This window comes from Sturnira hondurensis, unplaced genomic scaffold (genome assembly GCF_014824575.4).
Source record: "Sturnira hondurensis isolate 20B ecotype Veracruz unplaced genomic scaffold, ASM1482457v3 Scaffold0008640, whole genome shotgun sequence".
NCBI lineage: Eukaryota > Metazoa > Chordata > Mammalia > Chiroptera > Phyllostomidae > Sturnira > Sturnira hondurensis.
In genome coordinates, this window is record NW_028081271.1 from 10030961 (window position 1) to 10047775 (window position 16815).

Sequence of the window (16815 nt, forward strand, 5' to 3'; positions counted from 1 at the left end):
TAAGCTGATTTTGGATTAGACGCAGCAAATGACCTTTTTATGTAAAGCTGCATAAACTCCTCCTTATTTTTCCACTCCTCCACCTTAAATTTACAGTGTCACTCTGGGGAAAAAGAAAAAGCAATTTTGCAGGCAGCATAAAGACAGAGAAATATGAGTGGAAGGGTTGGGGAAAGAAAAGATGCATTGGAATTTTAATTATTTGTCATATCTTAGGGAAGTAAGAAGAATCAGACTAATACTCTCTCTATATATTATTACTAAAATTGAAACAAGAAGTAAAAAAATTTTGAATTTGTCTTCTTTGTATAATTCCCCCATTAAAGGAAGAATATAATTTTCTGGATGCAGTTCTCTCTCTCTCTCTCTCTCAGTTTAAAATAGCAAACCTGGCTAACCAAAGATAATCCTTGTTAGCGTAAAGAAGAATTAGTTTTGTAGCTGCAAGAAAAATGATTTCTAGAAATGAAGCTTATGACATGCTCCTTTAAATAGGTTTCTTCATTTGGGTGTACCTTTCACTAAAGGGGAATGTTCTTTTTTCTTTCTTTTTCCCTGAGTAGACATAAAGTAGACATAAAATAAGGAAGCACTGAGAGGCATTTTGCTCACCATTGCACGGGGAAGGGAAGAGTGGGGGGGAGTCATTCCTCTCTCTCTCCACCCTCCAATCTGTCCTCCCAGTGGTCTCCCTGCAGCAAAAATTGGATGAGCCTGATCAGACAACGGGAGTACGCTGGGAATTTGTCCCAGGCAAGTCAGAGCCCATAAGCAAATGCAGGAGATGTGAGCAGAGCCTGGAGCAGCTATCTCCTCTTCGCACTTTACACCAGTTTGTGCTGAAGCACCAAACTTGAGAGCAGAAACAAAAGAAGATTCTAAACATAAATGTCATCTTTTATTCATTACCTCTTTCTCATTCCATAACCAATTTTCTAAGTGGAATTTAAAATAAATACGAGAACAAATTGAAAGAGATAAAACATATAGCTATATCTCTGAACTGCACTTTAATAAGTGGTAGTAAAAATAATCTCAAAGATGATTCAAATATCTCAATGGGTCAGAACTCAAAATCTTACATAGTGCACCATGCACAATGAAAGTTTTAAAAGATGTTTACATGTTGAATGTTATAGAACCTGATATAAAGTCTATAACATTTTTACGGTAACAAAGACAGTATGAAATAGGAATAATATTGTATAGAATGTGCCTATTGCATGGTCTCATTTAGTGCACACAGCACCTGTGAGAAGTAGATGTTTACACAGCTATTATGGTGTTATGGTGGTTGGGCGTGTCTAGATTTATTGTCTTAACCTATGTCTTTAAGAGACATAATGTTCTTTATCCTCAAGAACTTTGTGTCTGAAGAGCATGCTTCTTCAAAATCTTAAAATCATGGATTTTTAAAGGTAAATGAAATTTTAGAGTTATCTTAGCCATACTTCTTTATTTTGCATATACAATAAAATAGGGGAAATACATAGCTTCTTTAAAACCACAAAACTAGAATCCAGAGCTCTAGTCGGTTTAACCATTCTCTGTTCGGATTCCCATTCTGTTTTCAACTTTGATCCCACATCCCTGCAAAACCAAACCAAACAACCAAAAAAACCCCAATGTTTTTCTTGAGCTGTTGACAATGTACTTCCTTATGAGAAGTCTTAAAATTGATACAAATTCATGTCACCCAACCATAACTGGATTGAATGCAAATTCATGCAGAGATTTTTAACCACTTGTAATTTTTACTTCCCCACATATCCATTCAGCAGCTAATCACAGATCTCATGGCTTTGATCTAGCTAATGTAAAATATCTGATTCCCTTTCTTTTTCCATAAAGTGATGGGTTACTGAAGATTAGATCGAATGAACTCAAATCCCTCAAAGAACAATGGTATCTGCATTTAAGAAACAAAAAAAGAGATGAAGGGAAAATGGTATCATCTGTCAAGCACAATCCCGAGCATCACAAGCCAAGCTCATAAAACCGCAGAGGACATGGACAATACCTTTATCACTGTCTGATTTTAGAAGCACCAAGTCCGTCAGTTTGAATTCCCATAGCCCTAAAATGTTAAAGGGGATTGAAGGTGTATAACTGAGCAGATAGATAGCTATAGTCTATCTATCAATATAGATAGATAGATCAATAGGATTCAAGAATAAAAACTTCTAAAATATACATATGAATTTTGTATAGTTTCCACTAAGTAGAAAGGATAGTTTGGAAGCCCCCCCCCAAAAATAAATAATGATAGGAGTGACAAAAAATCCTTGAGTAACAGTCATTATCTAAAGAAACAAAAATAAGTTTGTTTTATTTATCTTTGAGGTTTGCATGAAGATAAAACTTTATTAATTTTATACTACCTTAACATTAATTTTAATGCAGAACACAATTTAGAAGGCTATGGGAAATGCATATTAAATAAATTTTCTCCTTAGGCTCAATAGTCCTGAATATATTAATATAAAAGTAAAATAACATATCTGAAAATTATTTTTAAACCTCCATTTGGGCTTCTGTGTAGTCACTAAATACCCCCATGGTTTAAAGGTTATTCTGTTCTGTTGCTTGGCTCTGTTCTTTCTGAGAAAGCCGTTCATCTTTTTTTGTGTAATAGTTTATTCACCCATGAATTGGAGACGATTGCCATGGTTTTACAAGCTTATTAGAAGAGTAAATTTTTAAAATCATATGTGAAAACAGATACAGTATATGCACTGTATCTGAAAGTGTGTTCACCGCATGTGAATCTTTTCCCCATGGGAGAGACCGGAGTCCCCGAATGACACCCTCTGTTTTTCATAGCTGAGGAATAAGGACTAGGAGGCCTGGATGCTGCGTCAGCTCTGCCACTAAACACCTCCTGTGTGGCCTCGGCGGCTCCATCTGCCTAAAACGGAAGTCCTCCTTCTAAGGGAGGTCAGTCCAAGCGAGAATGGACGTTGATTTTGCTCGCTCGTGTAGGCACTCAGAACATCTGTCGAAGGACTGCATCTACTAATGCAAGGCATCGCAGTAAATCATTGATTATAGGCCCCAGCTCTAGGCAGCCCCCGGGGAAAATGCTTCATCATGCATTAGTTACATGACCTTGAGCAAAGGTACTATCTCTGATTTTTGCTTTCCTCTACAGTAAAACAGCATATAAAAGCACTTAACTTTTTAAGGTTATTTGAGGATTCAGTGAAATAACACATCAACAGTACTTTGAATGTTTCGGGCCACATTGCGAGTTCTTCGAAGAGCGGATTTAAATATTCAGTATTATTACAACAGAAGGGAATTCCAACATTCATGACTTCCTCTACTGTGGTTTCTAAACCCTTGTGCCCGCATGTCAGCACATTGATTGACAAAATATTCTGTGTCGTGCTGAGCCTGCGGGGGTGGCCCTGCTGGTGTGACTGCCATTGGGAGGTCTCACTTGTAATTCTCTTTCTTCGAGTTGTAAAAACTCGGCACTGCTGAGATGCAAACCCAATGATTAGATGTGCAAGATGTGGGCTCAGGGAAGGCGCCCCGGTACCTGGGTCCAGAAGCTCCGGGTCCAGACCATTCCCGTGTTCCCAGACCTGATGGGGCCACAGCTTTCGTGAAAACATTTACTCCTGTCTCTTTGTACAACTCGTAAATGTTCGTAGATGCAGTGAATGCCATTTACAAATGTCCCACTCTTCTGACTCCCTTCCATGTTAACATAAGAGTAGTTTTACTGTTTGTGCAATCGTTATTTTTTGGCTATATTTTTGAGTAGCCCTTGGGAACTTCCAGAAAGTTGGTATAGATTTTATACATAGCATTGTTGTCAAAAACATGCATACACATACTCACACATACAAACACTCATAAACATGGAAAGGACCAATATATGTACCTATAAGAGCAATTTGGGAGCCAAAAAGTATTCCTGGAAAGATTTCTGATTTTGAGATCATATACCATTAATCTGTTTTTAAAATGTAGGTGTTTAATGGCATAGATGTACAATTCACAATTAAAACAAGCAAAAAATTATTTTAAATAACATTTATCCCAGAGAGAAAGAGCTAGGTATGTAATTTGACTACAAAATGAAGGCCATTTATCTGCCTTAACATTTCAAGTTGAAAAAGCTCATGCTGGTATAAACATTCCAAACACATATGAAATTCTGTCCAGAAAGTATCCAGTCATGTAATATGCAAAACAGACATTTATTGAAGAAAACACAAGCTATAAGAAACATTGTACATAGAACAATGTACATAAAATGCCTCAGTCCCCTTCAAATTAGGTACCTTGGGACCTCACACAGTTCTTTCAACAGCCATCAGACCCCCATCATATTTTCCTTAATCTCATCAGTGGTCTGAAATCTCTTCCCTTTCAAAGGTGATTTTAGTTTTGGGAAAAGCCAGAAGTCATGGGATGCCAAACCTGGGCTGTAGTGGGGCTGAGTCACCAGGGTGATTCGATGTTTCACCAAAAAAACTTTGCACGAGACATGGTGCATGAACAGACTCATTGTTGTGATGAAGCTGCCAATCACCAGATGCCCAGAGCTGTGGCCTTCTGAATCAGCTGAATATTTCCCTGGGGGAATGCTCAAGCTTAACACAAAATTTGATGCAGATTTGCTGCTCTACTTGCTTGGGAATTTTGACTGTGACGGCCACAAAGTGCATACGCTCACTCAACAGCCATCTACTGCCCTCACTGAGTAGTAGAGAGAAATTGTCATTGTTCACACATGTGTATTCCAGTTCACTCTCCTTGGCTGCCAGGTTATATTAATGTTGTGGAAACCTTTCTTGTTATACTAACAATGGCTGGACTTTTTCTGGACAGACCTCATACTCTTACAATTGATCAATCCAGGATAACCTTTGCTTTTTTAATAGAAATATTGTTTGTATCCTAACAATTTAATTAGTATTATATTAAAAGAAGAATACAATGTTCCTAGTTACCGTGATAATGTAAACCAAAATATAATTTTGTCTTATACCTGGATCTTTCTAGTGAAGACACAAATTATTCAAAATTAAGTAATTTACCCATCTTTTTTTATATGTGGAAATCAAAATTTCCTAATTTGAAAAGTAAAGAAACACATAAGTCATCACAGAAAATGTCTATATTGACATCCTATTACTTTACAGATTCCTCCTCAATTTCATGTCCACATTTCTGCGAGACACGCAGTTCTAAAATTGTGGTTCTGATGATGTCATTTCTTTTTGTGACTCACAATATACAATTCAAAAAATTTTATAGCATGGTCTCAGTTTTCTATCCACCTTTCTTTCTCCTTCATTAATACATATACCTTGTGTTTAGTTTCTGGGAGACTGTGAACAATTCTAATACCTAATACCTCAAGCATTTCCATGCTGCTCTCGCTATATGGAACGATTTCTTTTGTATACTTGGACACCTCTATCCATTTTTTAGGGTTGGGTCCAATTTTATCCACATTGTGATTATAATATTCTCTATATCTGCTAACTTATTATTATATTATATACACATAATATTGTACATTGTATACATTATTAATCATATACGTATTGTTAACTTACATATTGAGCTCACAGAATATTTGGACAATCAGTAAGAGCAGTGTCCTTACAGGTGCTATTACAGTTGCCTCTTTGAAAAACAAGGCTTTTATTTAACACTGTTTTATAGCTACACAAAGATCTGTTTCTAAGTTGAATTTAGTATTTCTAAATATGTTCTATATAGCTCTTATGCCTGAAAGAAAACCTTTAAACATTATATTGATCCAAATTAAAAAATGATTTGTTGATTATGCTTACAGTATTAGCATATTTATTTATTTCCCCTCCCTCAGTTTTGCAGAGGTTTTTGTTGAAATTGAGCTGCTAAATCATCGGTTTCTTGATGCCATGAAATGTTTTTGAAAATTCATTCGGAGGTTTGCAATATTGAACGTTTAACAAAACCCAATGAAATCAATCATTCAGAAGTTTTCAAAGGTTCTGTCTCTAAGTGTCTCAAGCCTACAAGAAAGGAGCACATTAATATATGAAACACTTAGAGTATTTTGAGGGTATATCAGAAAACATTTCCAAACATTTGCTTTTTAAACCTCTTGCTATGAATTCCTTTTTTAAAAAGTAGCCGTGGTTTTCTTATTCACTGATAAAATAGAGTCCTTATCTCAAAAGTGGCAATTATGTTTATTTAGATGAATATCCACGAGGCAGCCTGCTGCTGACACCATCGTTTTTTTGCTTCTGATGCCTGTAAAGGAAAGATCGGAAAAGTTCTGCCATTTTCTTGTCTGCATGTGCTCGCAATTCATAGTCCACTGTCTTCTTACAGGGGCTTTCTGAGCCCTTTGCTCATTGTCCTAGTCTCTGCTTAATTAAAAATAGATAATGTATTTGGTAAACCAGGCACATGTAAACTGAAACACATTGGAAGCTAAGAACTCCAGGATACCATATAGTCCAGATACACCTCATACCCATGTGCTTGGATCATCAGAGCATAGCATATATCCATTATATTAAAGTTTATTTCTTTCCTTATTTTTAAAAATGAAAATAGTTTGTTAAATGCTCAGAGGAAACCAATCATTTTTAATCTATAATTGTATGGAACTGTGTACTTTTATTATAGTTCTTATCTTTTGGATTTTAGTATTTTACACATTGACAAAATATAAAGTTTTCTTGGGCAGGGGATTAATTTTCGAATCCTGATAGAGAGCACAGTACTTGTATACAGATAATGATGAACGCATTTTGTTAAATGAGCAAATAAATGGATTTGTTTCACTCAAACATAAACACTCAACTGTACTCACTAATGCAAATGTATCTGATTTTTGCAGGCACAGGTCCAATATGGCTGAATGAAGTATATTGTTTTGGGAGAGAATCATCTATTGAAGAGTGTAGTATCCGACAGTGGGGTGTGAGATCCTGTACCCACAAGGAAGATGCTGGGGTCACTTGCACTGTATAACGTATCATATTTTGTCCATATTTATGAAATCATTGAGGATGATTTTTATGACTTTGCTCCACTAAAATCAGTTTAATGAATATTTAAGAGATTAAGAATATTGTCAAAGGACAAGGAATATTTGAAAATCACTGGATAAATATATCTAAGACCTTCATACTTACTACATGTCTGTTTTTGAACCATTTTAACATCTACTTTGTCAAATGGAATTTTATAATAACAGATATTGAATGGAAAATACTGAAGTTCAAGGCTTCTAGATTACAAATGTCAGTAATAATGGACACAAATTTCAATCAATGGTTCCAGTTTATATTTTCACCATAAGATTGTAATTTTTGTCTTTGTAATCTATTTAGTTTATTTTAATTTAATTGCTTTCTGCATAATGAGGTTGAGAAAATTTCTCAAGTTTGCAAAATCTTCAATCCATACATATTTTTAAAAAAACAATCTTGTCCAGCTATCAAGATCTCTGATGAGCAAGACCTTGACTGTTATGAATATAACAATCTAAATGATAAGTTTTGGCCATGTAAGATTCTTATCATAAGGCTTTACATGTTCATGTACTAACATGGTCTGTAATAACACAGTTAATAACATAGTTATTTTACCTGGTCATGTATTGACAGGTTTTTGTTTGTTTTTGCTGAGTCACAAAGTGAGTTGGAGTAGCTCTTAGGAGGAAAGGCACAGGCCCACCCTTGCTATATGTATCTGAATAATTGGCGGATCAAAAAAGTCATCTCCAAACTAGAGCTTAGATTGTTATGCATTTAGTTTAAGTTGAACAATTACATTGTTACAATTCAAACAGACCATGTTTAAAATGCAAATACATCTACTTGACGTACTCCATTTAAACTAACAGCATACGAATGTCTGAAACGCAGAAGGAAGTGTCAACTGTCCTTTGGAGTCTCTCATGAAGTCCTCCCTGCCACCCGCTACTGTGCTGTATTTATATGACATCGGTGTAGCTATGCTACAGCTACATTTTCCAAATTTTCTTTCCCATGTTGTCTGATTCGTCATGGACCACAAAAGACAATTTGCACAGGGTTGGGCTGCCAAGTATTTAGGAGCAGCCGTCTCTCTCTTTGTGCTCTGGACGCCGCTGCGAGGGCAACAGGGCGCGGGTGCAGCCCATACAGGCTGCCCCTGCTCTGTGCGTTCACCTGGTCTGCAGGAAGGCAGTGCCTGCACCTCCCCACATCCCCTCTGGAGCCCCTGTCAGCTTCTCACACTCCTTGGCTGGGTGCATATTTAGCTCCATGATGAATTCACCACCTTCTCGTGAGGCCACATGAACCGTCAAAGCTGGAAGCAGTGAGAAGTTAGTGCAGGTTCCAGCACCAATCCTCATGGGTTCCATTGTGTCCTTGCTCTTTCCCAGGTCATGTCCATCTTCCCTTCTAACATGCCACCCTGAGGATTTCAGATGACCCAGCACCAGGCACAAAACAACAAACTTTTCTTGGACTGCTTAATCAGCAACTAAAACACACAATTGCACAAGGTCAAATATCTTGAAAGGAGCAAAGGCAAAGTAGCTGTGGACTTAGAGACAGTGGGCTTAGGCAGGACAAGAGAACATAGGACATTGAAGCATTGCAGTGAGCTTGATATTTAGCATCTTCCAGTTTACAAAAAAGTGAAATCATTTTTAATTATATTGGTAGTTGAACTGTGCTATCTGGAGGCAATGCTCTGCTGAGTTTGCAACACATGGCCCCAGGGTTTAAAAGCATTACATTAAGTATCAGACTCATGCTGTAGGTTTTCCTATAAAAATGTCAAGTACACAAGTGATTTTTTAAAAAGGGAAATTACTATATTATTGTTCATAACTCTAGAATTGAATCGGACCCTTAAAACTCTTTGGGTTTCCCTGAATGAAAAACTTCAGAATTACACCTGTAGCTAGAGTAATTTTAGGTTATGGAGGGGGAAGAAAGACTGAAATACATTTGTTGATCATCCACTAAGAGCTTCCCCAGGGCCAAGTAACGGCACGTTCAATAAAACCTGTAGAACATTTCAATTATTTAAAAAAAAAAGGTCTTTGGTGCTTCATGTTTACAAGATTTGCCTAAAAAGACTGGTAATGTTAATGACACAAATTATGCTCTTATTTTCTTTTGTTAAATTCATAAAATAGTTCTCTTCTAAAGGTTGAAGGTAGAGTAATGTGAAAACACAGCGACTATTATGAACAAGGGCTTACTAGGGAAGATGAGACCTGCTTACTTTCAGAGAACCAAATTACCATACATCCGAGTCAGCTGCCAGAGTGATTAGAGAGGTTAGAGGAATGACCTGGGAGAATTTGGGAGAAAAAAAAAGAGAGAGAGAGCGGAAGGAGTAAGGAAGCAGAGACATTAGGATGGGAGGAGGAGAGAAAGGAAGGAAAGACAGAAGAAAAGAGATTCAAGGAATACCAAATTTGCTAATTATCACTTCATCCTACGTTGAAAGTTTTGAATTAAAAGGTAGGTCGATTTGTGATATTTTAAAACCTCTTAAGTTAAAGAAATGAGGTGATAAATTAATTGGGAAAAATAGCTCTTGGGATTGTAGTAGTATAAGACAAATATTTCTATCTTAGTAATTTAAATCTGAAAGTTGACTTCCTACTTAAAAACAGAGTTTTATTTTGTATTACAGGTAGTAAGGGAGTCAAGAAATTTTAGAAAACAGATTTATTGTACAAATACTTCCCACCAGTGGCTGTGTACTCAAATGACAGGTGGGAGAAGATTTCCACCTATAAACTTGACTATGTTTACGTAGAAACAACAGACCAAGCATTTCCTGGGCTAGAACACCATCACTTGTGTTTTTCATTTTAAAAGAGAATTATATAAGAGAATTTACATTCTCTTTATAAAAGAGAATGTAAAAATCTCATTGTAATAGAGAATTACAATATTATCTTCTAATCATTAACACTGAGGAAGTTTATAGCTTATTAAGATAAAGCACAAATGCATAATGTTCTCTGTAGATTCTGCTTTTCTTATAGAGAGAAAACACGTAATTTATTGTTATTTTATGTGTCTCCTCCATGAATAGGAGAGTGGTGTCATTTCACAAATGGGCTGATATTTATTAGAGAGCCACAGGATGTGGCCAGTGTAGCAGGCCGGCAGGGGAAGACCCATGTTTTTGTCCGCGCTGTGCCTCTGGCTTATTGCATATTCTTTAGAGAAGTCATTTTACCTCTGCTCCTCAAATCCCAGCAAACAAAATAGGAATAATTATATGTGTCTCACCTACCTCAAGTGTGATGGTAGGAATCAGAGGTAAACATAAAGTGCAAACCAAAGTCATTCATTTTCCAATACCCATAATATTTACTAGCTCCCTCCACAGTTCACGTTAATACAAGTAAAGACGTTGCATCCTGTTGACGTTACTTTAGCTTTCTCAGCTGTGATGTTGTCATTTTGATGTGACTTGGAGACCCCCACCCATTACAGCTTTATTAGGGTTCAAAATGGGATAGTGGTCTGTGAACGAAAATAGAAAGTTCATTATGTATGAACTTTAATTTACTAGAACTTTTAATTTACTCAGATCCTTAGGCAGGGAGAAATGCCGGGTGACCAGCTTAGTCTAATTTAGCAAACACATTATCTTGGACACAAAAAGGCATAAAAAACAGTAAGGGGAACATTTCCAAGGCTGCGGGGGTCCTTCGCTCGTCCAGTGTAGATGACCAGCTCTAGGCCCCCATAGATATTCAGAGAAAGAAAAGAAAAAAGATAGAATGAGGAACGTTCACAGGCTGATGCTACCTGGCGCCACAGCAGAAATCTCAGGTCAAGAAGCTTTGGCAAACATGGCCCCCGCAGAATCTACTCTCCCCAGCCTTCCACAGCTTCCTTCCTTTAACTGAAGTAGGTTTCTCTCTTCACATCAGTTTTCTCCTATCTCCACTCTGTTTGTGTGTTATTTTCCACTCTCGCTTCTAAAAAAAACGGTCTGGGGTTTAATTTAAAAGCTGTTGGGTAAAGCTGGCTAGTTCGAGAGCATTTGAGCCAGGGCCTTAATCCAAGCCACTTGCTCCTTGTATGGTCAGCCAGCACCTGACAGGGGGTACATCCCAGTCGGGCTGGGGAAAGTTACGGAGAAGCAAGAAACAAGAAAGAAAACACACTCGAGCCCTTCTTGGGAAGTGGTTATGACCTAAAGGAGAAGAATGTGGTTTGCCACAGAGGAGAGTTTTATAAGCAGTGCCACAAAAAAAATAAGACTTGAACCACCTAAGTAGAACACAAAGTTGTAAACAAACCAACAATTTGCTGGGAGACCCAAACCTGCCATTTAGGAGCTTGTAATTGGCTGCAGGAGACACCTGGGAGCTGCTGTCCCGCTACAGAAAGGGAAGGGATATCTAACGATGGCAGTGGCTAGAAGAAAAGCCATGTATCTGCAGGCTTGATGGACTAGCGATGTAGAATGCCAGGCATCTGTTTAGCAGGATAAGGGGCCTGTTTTAGCTGAAAGGGACACTCCCCTCTTCCTTCGCAGCACTTTTGAGCAGGTCACAAAGTCTGGATTGAAGTGTCACAATGCCACTAATGAAATTAAGCAAGCCAGGGACACTTTTTATGCTTAGCATTTTTCATGTTTAAAATAACGGACTTATACCTAGACTCTCTACTTCACAATGCCATCATTGCAACAGGAAAGATTCTGATATGAAAGTCTGTGTAAGATGCATAGTCTAATGGTGTTTCCATTAGCCCCATTGTTCTTATTGCCACCTGGGAAGAAAAAGTGAGAGATGCAAAAGAAATGCTTCTATTTTAGAATCAAGGAATGAGTCTGACTGAGTATAATTTTGAGGATGGAATTATACATATGTGTAAGGTGAATTTTTAATGTATGATAATATTATAAGCTCCTTAGTAGTGCTGATTAGTCATTTTGGCATAACTACCTTGCTTTGTTGTGTGATTCATATTACAACCTTGCCAGGTGCCAGCACAGTTACTAGAGACTTTGCTTTGATTTGCATACATTTCTTTAAAGGCTGAAGCAAGGTGCACCTTGGTAGGTACATATAAGAAGCACAGTGTTACATGGAAACTTTTAGGGAAAGAGTTTGGGGCATAGAACCTCGTGGCTGACTCCGCCCTCACTTACCAGTGACTCCTGTTCTCAGGTCTCATGGTTGGAGCTGAATCCACCACAAATGAGTTTAACTCTATAAATGCCAACCAGTCAGCATCCCTTTTCCCATCTGTGTATGTGGGAATAATAAAAGTACTTACAGGTGTGTTGGTAAAATTAATGAAATAATGTGAGAGCAATTGAAGGTGTGTTGGCATTATATAACCAATCATTAGGAAGAGGGTTCTGGCAACATTGAAGACAGTCCTGAGGGGAGCTTCACTATAAGCTTTAGTGGCGAGGACAATGGACAGAGTTACCTATGTCCACGTTAACTCTTGGGGGATGAAATTCTTGCTCCCCACACCTAGAGTCTTAAAGATATACTTTTATAACATGAAAGTCCACAGTAGAATGCTCATTTAAGGAGTTCATCATTGTGAAGGATTATATTTTTAAATATATTTTAAAAATATATTTTTACATTTTTAGTGAGAAGTTTTTTCAGATCTGGATATCTTTGTATGTACATATATTTAACTCCAAATCCATACTTAATTACAAAATAAAAGAAGAAACTGTGTAGGTAATTTTTTTTTGCTTTTGTAGCCAAATGAGGAGTCTTGTAAAGTGGCTAAATCCTTCACCTTTACGTTAAGTGGATCTAGTTCTGTCTCCTCACCAGCAAAGGAAGGTCTAGCTCCCTTCCAGGCTCTCCAGGAACTTTACTGGAGCGAACAGTGAGAACTGAGTGTCTAACCTGAGATTTGCTTTCCTCCTTCTTAGTTTACTAGTGTTCCAAGAGTAGGTTTCTTTTTCTGCATCGTCTCATTATGGGCACCACTCAAATTCCACTGTGCCCAAAACATCACCAACACAAACCCTGAGGACAGAGAGTCAGATTAAGATTCCCAATAACAGAAGCAACTCAGTACCCAATGTGAAATATCTAGTTGTTGATGTGCCCCACCTCTGGGACAATCTCATTGGCTGATTTTACCTCCCCTTTGCTTCCTAGCTCCCCACCTTTCCTCCACCCACTTTCCATCCTCTCAGGCTTTGACTTAGCACCCAAGACTTAGGAATTGCTTGAGCATTGCAGGTCTTCATTTTATTTTATGTTTTCACTGTGTCCATGACTGAGGAGTCTTACTTTCCTCCTCCAAATCTTACCTAAGAATTACCTAATAATACCTAGTAATAAGGTAAAATACACTTACCTAATAATTATTCTCTCTAAGAAGATGTTATGAACAACTAAAACAATATTCTTTCCCTTCTTACAGGTCAGTTTCAAAAGAAGAACATTACTATACATTTACTAAGAAGTCAAAATAGGCAGGGATGTAGTTACATACTGTGGGGAAAACCGAAGGGGATAAGGTAAATCTGGTAAATAAGAGATGGACAGGAAGAATCATCATAGACACAGAGGTACTGGATTTATTATTCATAATCTGCAGAAGGTTGTAGCAAGTAAATAGGTTCTGCTACTTAATGACTTAGTCTGGCCAGCTACTGAAATAAGAGTGAACGTATGTAAGAAACCCATTCCCCACTAAGTAGATGTGACCTAAATCATAAACAGAGCTGTAAGCCTGGTAAACTGGCCTGTTTCCTGATAGTGCTGAGTGTCACTGTGCCTCAAAATGTTGCCTTCTTACGACTCCTACTGCACACACTATCCATACTACTGGGTGCTTGCCTCAGTGATGGTGCTGTGCGTCTTCCCTGCCTGCCTTGGGTGGGTGGGGGCACCTCCTGGGACCCTGACCAGTTTCCACAGGTCTTATGGTTCCCATGTGTTCACACCAGCACCCTCTCTCTTGCTTTTGGTCCAGCTGGGTCCTCTGGTCCAGGAATCCTAACGTGTCTCTGCTCATACCCAGAGAGACCAGGAAAACCATACCCCTTCCATCCTGATTTCTGGTGTTGTGACCTATTATGTGGACCCAACGAAAGTATCAGCCATGTTTGTGTGCCCCACACAGCAGTCAGAAGGGGGGAGCTCTCTTTATCCACTCCCTATCTCTCATGCCACAAACTCATTGATTCCATAGTATCTCTCCCACTATCATTCAAAAACAGTTCAATTCCTTTATCACTTTACTCTATAGCTAATATAACACATAATATCACAGTCCGGTGCTTCTGAACAACGCTCCATTTAGAAGATAATGTGAATAACTACTAGTTCAAGCGCATAATTGTTAGTAGAGCATAGAAAGGTATTTGTTCATATAAAGTATCAGTCGTTGCTTTCCTCTCATACTCTTTGTCTAAGCACCGTGTTGATAGCTCTGAGCAGTAATAATTTCACTTTAAAAGAAGTCTTTGAATGACTTACAAATCTTCTTAGCAGAGGAGGCCTAACCTTCCCTGAGCGTTGACTCCAGGGTGCACTGCTGGGCTCTTTGAACACTGTCTGGCTTTTCGAGGCACATTTTGTAAGTTAAAGCTAATGGAAAACAATTTATGATGTAACTCGTTGACAGAAAATACAATAACTTAGTTATAATGCTTCTTCTGTAGCCGAGTATTCTCTCAAACAATAATGATGATATCACCAAATCAGTCCCTTTTATAGACGAGAAAGAGGAGGAACTAAAAATAAGAGAGAGATGCTGTGACGGAGAAAACCGCGGCTTTCCCATCAGTTGTAATTCTCAAGGGTTTGTCCTGAAGGCAGAGTAGGAGGGGGAGGGGAAGGACACCACCCCACCCCGGACAGGGCAGGATGGCACACAGGATGGACCTGGCTGAGAGGGATTTGTCAAAATTTAGTCACGTACTTTGCACTGAGGTGTCAGAAACAGTGCAATGAGGAGACCCAGTTTGCAGACTGAACATTGACATGGGGAAGTACGTGTACACCACAGTGGGTGAAAAGGCACCATGGTGGGGACGCAGCATCTGAAGCCCAGGAGATCTGGATTCTAATCCTGCCTCTGCATTTAACAAGTTTACTACTCAACAATCTTCGGCAAATTGTTCAAACTTTCTCAGACTCACTGGTCTTCTCTCTCATATTAATGTAATAATAATGATCAGAAAGAAACGTGGCGATCTTCTAGCTCATTGGCAGCCTCACTAAATGTGCACTGCAGTCTGATTGGGCCCTTGGAAGAGCAGATGGGTGATCAGCCTCTGTGCTTGTGGATAAAATGCCGGAGGCTTCCAGACCACAGGGGAAGCAGAGAGGGGACTAGTAGGAGGACAGAGTCTATTCAAACTCAAACTGGTGTTAACAATGGATTAGTGCAAACAGCCCTGGGGCACCCAGCAGCCTGCACAGTTCAGGCAGAATCTGAGTGCCATGAGCTGTATCACCCCAATCAGGGCAACCTGGGGTCCTGGCTGTCAGCCCTGGGACATGCTGAGCCACTGAGTTCTTTAGTGAGGAGACCTGGAAGCACAGTCCCCACAGGAGCCACAGAGTTGAAGTTGCTGCCGTGTTCCAGCATACCCACCAGAGGCAGCAATGGATTTTAAGAGATTCTCTGTGGTGCTGCCTGGAGGTTGCTCTGGAACATTCTGCATCAAGGTTAGATTGGTACTCAAACTGAAAACTGCTTTGTCAACAGACAGAGGTGATTACCCATTCTTGACTTCTTTGTAGATATATGAACAAACTCATCCAGTGTTTCTCCACCAAGCCCTTCCATTGTGGAGGAGCTGTCTCCTAGGTGGCATTACCCTACAGTGGTTCCCTGTCCAGGCAGCTGGGTTTGGCAGAAGCCCCACTCTCAGAATCTCAGAGAGTAGTCCATAGGATCTGTCTTACTATGATAACGTCCGAAGCAGGGACTGATATGTCAAGGAGCTGAAAGACTGGTACTGGAACTGTGGTATTTTAATTCCAGGCTTACAGAACCAGATTTGTATTGTCAGTTCAGCTGCTCTGTGATTCTATTCAACTTGTTCCTGGGTCTCTCGCTGCAGACATATCCCTGCAAACTAAGTCTTAGCAATGGAGGGTGATGGAAGATGGCCAGTAGGGTTCCTATATCCATGTCTCGCCCAACATGGCCATGATAATCCCTCTTTCTGTTTCTTTTCTGTGTGTAACAGGTAGGAAATAGCATGAAAGGTTAGAGCCTAGAGTGGACCCACATGTATATGGAAAAGTGATATATGATAGAAAGTTGGGAAAGATATTCTCTGGTATACTGAGAAACCTGGCCATCCATAAACGGTAAAAAATTAAATCAGTCCCTGGCTTATAACAAGCACACAAATCAATTTCTGGTCAATTAAAGATAAAACTGTTTAAAGCCAACCTGTGAAACTAGGAGAAAAAAATAACACAGGCAGATATCTTGATAACTTTCTTGTGGGGAAATCTTTCTTGAATGGGACAAAAATATAAAATATAATGAAAATATTGATGAATTTTACAACATTGAAAAATCGATAGGACTTTAAATACATAAAACAGAGGAAGAAAAGACAAGGCAAAAATGAAGATATTTGTAATGCACATAATCAGAAAACAATTGGTTTCCATAAAATCATAGTACATCTAAAATCAATAAAGAAAAAAATAGACTCAATACAAAAATGGGCAAAAAACATGACTGGCAACTAACAGAGAGCAAACCAAGCAGTAACCAAAAACAAACCAAACGACAATAAAGTATCATTTAACTTCTGGGAAAAATTTAAAAGCCTAAAAGTTGCAAGTATTGGCAA

At 38.6% G+C, this 16815-nt stretch overlaps 1 protein-coding gene across 1 annotated transcript in view; it reads left to right on the forward strand.

Annotated features, from left to right (window-relative positions):
* The window catches only part of MSR1 (macrophage scavenger receptor 1), a 67216-nt gene extending 57886 nt beyond the window's left edge, over positions 1-9330 (forward strand). The window contains exon 10 of the mRNA XM_037055274.1: positions 6863-9330. Coding sequence (XP_036911169.1) covers positions 6863-6996 — 134 coding nt within the window. The 3' untranslated portion in view covers positions 6997-9330. The remainder of the gene's footprint in view (positions 1-6862) is intronic.
* The last annotated feature ends 7485 nt before the right edge of the window (positions 9331-16815 follow it).